Raw genomic sequence first — 4,706 nt, 5'->3', positions numbered from 1 at the left:
CGAAAGATTTGTTGTTATTGTTATGTTTAATGATGTTTCTTTCAATTACTGTTGTAGCAGGGCCTCTTCCTTGGCTACCTCCCCCTCTTCCTTGGCTACCTCCCCCTCTTCCATGGCCACCTCCCCCTCTTCCTTGGCCACCTCCACCTCTTCCTTGGCCACCTCCCCCTCTTTTTTGGCCACCTCTTCCTGCTCCTCTCCCTCCACCTCGTCCCTGCTTCCCTTTACCCCTATGTTGTCTCCTTTTTTTCTAATAAAAAGAGATAAAAAGAGATTAAGTTATTATTGTTTACATTAATGCTCCATTGTTACTATGAATTTCTTTCCCTTCTCTCTCTCTGTCTCCCCTCGCGTGCCTGTGTCTTCTCCCGTCTCCGTCTCTTCTGTCCCCTCTGTTTCATTTCCTGCCCCTGTTTCTTTCCCATCATCACTGTCCTTTATTTCTCCTCTCTCCCTCCTTCCTTCTTCTATTAGTTCCAGCTGTCCTAATTTACAATGTCATAAAGCCTTTAACTTACACTTAAATTATGTTTACTTTTAAGAGCTGGCCGAAACTGTTCCAAGTCTTAAAGTTAATAATTAGTGTTAAATGAAAGTACAAGTAATTCAACTATTATTAATTGAATTACCTAAGGGCCTTCCTTCTTTCTTCTTGCCTAATGTTTGTAAATAAAACTAACCAAAATACAATGCAAAGTTACTTTTTAATACAATGGTCCTTCTTACATCTGCTTGACAGCAAAAATTATTAGATTGCAATCATAAAAGAAAACTTACTTAGGCCATTTGATTCTATTAAAAACAATGTCATTTTCAATGTCAATTTCACTCAATCTTACCATTCTCTTTTGTACTGTCTCCTCTCTCCTCTTTGTCTCTGTCTTTTTTGTCTCTTTCCCCTTTCTCCTCTGTCCTCTCTCCTCTGTCTCCTTTCTTCTCTTTCTCCCTGACTTCTTTTTCTGCTATAAATACAGTTATTTTTTGCTTTTTAATGTACAACACAAACATATAAACAACTTACCAAGTTCATCTATCAAAAAAAAGGCATTATAGTTATCACTATAGGGTTACACATTCCCAACTTACCATCAGATGGATGAACCTCAATGAGGACATCCTCTATTGGGGCAGCCATTACTTTTTGATTTTGAACTTACGGTTTCAGGTGTCTTATTTTATATCCTAAAGGTCACAGTTGACACTTGGTGTTCTTTGATTGGCTGTGAATGATGCAGTGACTTCTATTTCGGTATTCTTCTCCCACACATTTTTATCATCAGTCCTCTCACCTGTACAGATAAACACATATCACCTGCATGATAACTTTGTGACTAACTTTCTCTCAGCCGAGACTAACTTTCTCAGCCTTCCCTTTTGAGTTAGTAAGTTTAAAACAAAAATGAGTGTTTGTGTTTATGTTGACGTCTCACGCACATACTAGTTCCACACCTTTGTTTTCAAAAAAGGGGATCCATAGTTTGTATGTCTTAGCGTTACAAACGAGTTCCTCTCCTTTAGGGGATCAATAGTTTGAATATTTGGCATTCAAACTAGTTCCACTCCTGTTTCAGGGGATCAATAGTTTGAATGTTTGGCATTCAAACTAGTTCCACTCCTGTTTCAGGGGATCAATAGTCTGTTTGTTGTAGACTAACTAGTTCCTCTCCTGTTGAAAGGGGATCAATAGTATGTGCATTACACAAACTCATTTCTGTTATTCATTTACTGATTACATGGACAAGTTCTTCTATTATGACCAAATTGACCACAATTACCACATTTTCTTTGTGTTGCAGGTGGTTCTAGAGATTGCCTTGGAGAATGTGGTACTTCAATCTCCATTGCAAGGTCTGGTGGATTATCTACACCTGGTGTTGATTGTCGAGATGATCCTGTTGGTCGAGGTGCATCAGGAAGTGGGCAGGTTACATCTTTACATTCGTATCTGCAAAACGATCATATCTTTTCGTAAAGGTACCATTTCCTTTCAGTTGACATACCCTTTGGTGGTAATATAATAGGTAGTTCATCTTCCATTATTTGAGCGTCCTCCTTCAGCAAATTGAATTGTGAGACTGGGCCATCTACAGCTTGTCTGGCTGCAACTACACCAGGTGAGGTCGCATTTACAACAAAGTGTTGAAAGCCTTTGATGCCTTTTATTTTCTTGAATAATGTAGCAAAGTAACTACACCAGTCAAGTGTTTCTACAATGAGTTCACCATTGCTACTTCCTACTGGTTGGGCTTTGTTCACAGCAGATGATTGTTCTACAACTTGAATGAAGTCATCCAATGAGTCCACCTCTGCTTTACGGAATTTTTGCTTTAATAGTCCGAAGCACCAGTCTGGAGAAAATTTTGTGTGTCCAACTGGCAGAAAGGATATTGAAATGGACGCATTGAGTCCTGTCATGACTCCATAAGAGGTACTAAAATAAATAAAGAATTACATTTAAAATGTTCATTATTGTGCATGTAATATACTTACTTGAATAACTGTATTATTTTTATTTTGCCCTGTGCAGTTGTCAGCATTGAAATGGATACTGACTGAGTTGAGGCCATGATTCTTCAAATAAAAATGTACCATGCTTATGACAGGATTTGCCCCTTTACCAGTGTCGAATGATTCATCGATAGAGAAATTAACCTGCTGAGGGATAGCTTCACAGCACACGCCAAATATGCCACATTTCCTGGGAGTAAGAAAATAAATTGGACCTGCTTGTAGTGGACTTGAAGGATAGTGAACCTTAAAAAAAGAAAGTAAGCTAGATACACTTTCATATCATAAAATGTTACCTGTTGAGCATAATCGAAGCTATAATGTGCTACAATATTTAACATAGCATGTGGCCTTGTTAGTGGGGGATTGTAATTGTTTGCTGCATCAGTATACAGCCCTTTTAACAATAATTGTGCCTCTTTTAATACATCCTTATAGTACTCCCTTTCCTTTTTAACAAGACGTCTGTGATCTAGTGCCTTTTGCATTGCCTGAAAATTCTAAATAATACTTGTGTTATTACAATACTGACTTACCTCAGTTATCCTTTCATCTGATTGCATGTTAGCACTTCTTATAATCAGTCCACTTATCTCTTTACAAGTGGCACACAAGTCAGACATAGGCTTCATTTTTTCAATATAAGGCAGGTAGCGTCGCCACAACATGTTGAATGTTGTTTCAGCACATGCTTTGACATAAAGCCCTTCACATGATTCCGCATACTCTAAGTATACCTGCCTTTTAGATGTACTGCATGGTAAGAACTTCTTATTCTCGTAACTTTTCATTCCAGGTATTCTTCCAGGAAGACTGATTCCATGGACTTCAGCGTAATTTCTGATGAAAGCAACAACCCGGAGAATATCATCATAAGTCAAAGCATGGTTTGGTGTCTTTCCAGCATTTCCGTGAACTCTAATAAAGTTAAGTACATAACATTGAATTTTTAAGTCTCATACCTTGGTATTAATCCATTCATTCTGTAGTTTTTCATGATTTCCTCAAACCTGCTTTTGCCACATGCATGTAGCTTCAGAAATGTTACTCTACATATCTAGTTGAAAAACGATTAATTTTGTGCTGTGTCACTCATAGTTACAAACCTTATGACCTTGATGCATGAACGTAAAAAATTGCCTCTTTCTCTCATTCTGTCTCCTGTGGTTGCCAGTCGACAATCCCCCCATGGTAGATGTTGCTGCCATTTGACTCATAATAGCAATTTTATGAACAGGCTTTGCCATGGCTTGTATGTCACATCTATATGTTTTTATGTAAGAGTGACTGAACAGTGCATAGCAATTATCTGAGCAACCACATCCATGTTCAAAGAACTTTGATAATTCTTCTTCCTCCTGTAGGTCTTCCTTCCTCATGTCATCACCAGAGTGAGTAGTTGAAGTAGCCGGAGCATCAGGCATCGCTGATTCTAAATCAAGATCTGATACTTGTAGCTCCACAGCCACCTCAGGATCAAACAGTGGTGGATTAATATCTTCATCACAATCTTTTGTCTCTTTCTCTTCTTCTTTCCCTTCCTCTACCTCTTCTTCCATATCTTCTACTGCTTCATAGTCTGTCTCTATCAATTAACAAATACACTGTATAACTAAGTTTAATATAATAATATTGTGCATTTATACAGGTGATGGAATGTCATTGTTGTGATAGCTAACCGCTATTCACAGTTAGTATGTAAACAGTGTTATGAATAAGCTTACCACTAGTTTCATCACAAAAGTAGTCCCCAAGAACTGAAGCAACGTAGTCACTGTCTCGAGGACCTATTTCTTCATTTAACAAGCGAGCAATGTCTCTTTCTGTAGCCATAGTTGTTATAAGTAGTCTTCTTCGTCTTTGTTATACTTTAAATAGTTGCTATAGAGACTCCATGGTTACCTAATGACGCATTAAAGCCATCCGTTTTTATTCCGTGGTCGCTCCGTGTAACATTCTCCGTGCACAATCAAGGTAAAATGTCGAAGGGCTTATAACTCGGCAAAGAAGGCTTCGCTACCCCTGATTTTGGTATCAAATGAAAGGATTTTGTTTATATAACATGTTTATGTGATAAAATGAATTTTGCCCAGGTAAAGATTTTTCGTGATTATGAGCCCATAGCTCAAAATGATAATTCTCGCAGATAGCCTGGTTTTCTCATATCGGGTCACAAATGATGTTTTTCTACCTTTATA

The 4,706-nt window shown here is 38.0% G+C and overlaps 1 protein-coding gene and 1 long non-coding RNA gene across 2 annotated transcripts; both read right to left on the bottom strand.

Annotated features, from left to right (window-relative positions):
• Nucleotides 1-458: 458 nt before the first annotated feature.
• Nucleotides 459-874, bottom strand: LOC109590443 (uncharacterized). The gene is made up of 4 exons (XR_002189316.1): nucleotides 702-874; nucleotides 630-656; nucleotides 536-565; nucleotides 459-485 (listed from the first exon to the last, which is right to left on the bottom strand). It is a non-coding gene; the product is annotated as an uncharacterized LOC109590443 (long non-coding RNA).
• Nucleotides 875-2,311: 1,437 nt separating this feature from the next.
• On the bottom strand, nucleotides 2,312-3,919 carry LOC109590442 (uncharacterized). Its single transcript, XM_020006364.1, has 5 exons — nucleotides 3,471-3,919; nucleotides 3,045-3,426; nucleotides 2,805-2,999; nucleotides 2,491-2,754; nucleotides 2,312-2,431 (listed from the first exon to the last, which is right to left on the bottom strand). The coding sequence occupies exons 1-5, from the start codon at nucleotides 3,503-3,505 to the stop codon at nucleotides 2,312-2,314; spliced, it is 996 nt and encodes a 331-aa protein (XP_019861923.1). The 5' UTR covers nucleotides 3,506-3,919.
• Nucleotides 3,920-4,706: the final 787 nt, after the last annotated feature.

The sequence above is a fragment of the Amphimedon queenslandica genome, unplaced genomic scaffold (genome assembly GCF_000090795.2).
Source record: "Amphimedon queenslandica unplaced genomic scaffold, v1.1 AMPQUscaffold_10013_Cont17687, whole genome shotgun sequence".
Taxonomy (NCBI): domain Eukaryota; kingdom Metazoa; phylum Porifera; class Demospongiae; order Haplosclerida; family Niphatidae; genus Amphimedon; species Amphimedon queenslandica.
This window is presented reverse-complemented; position numbering and strand designations above follow the sequence as displayed.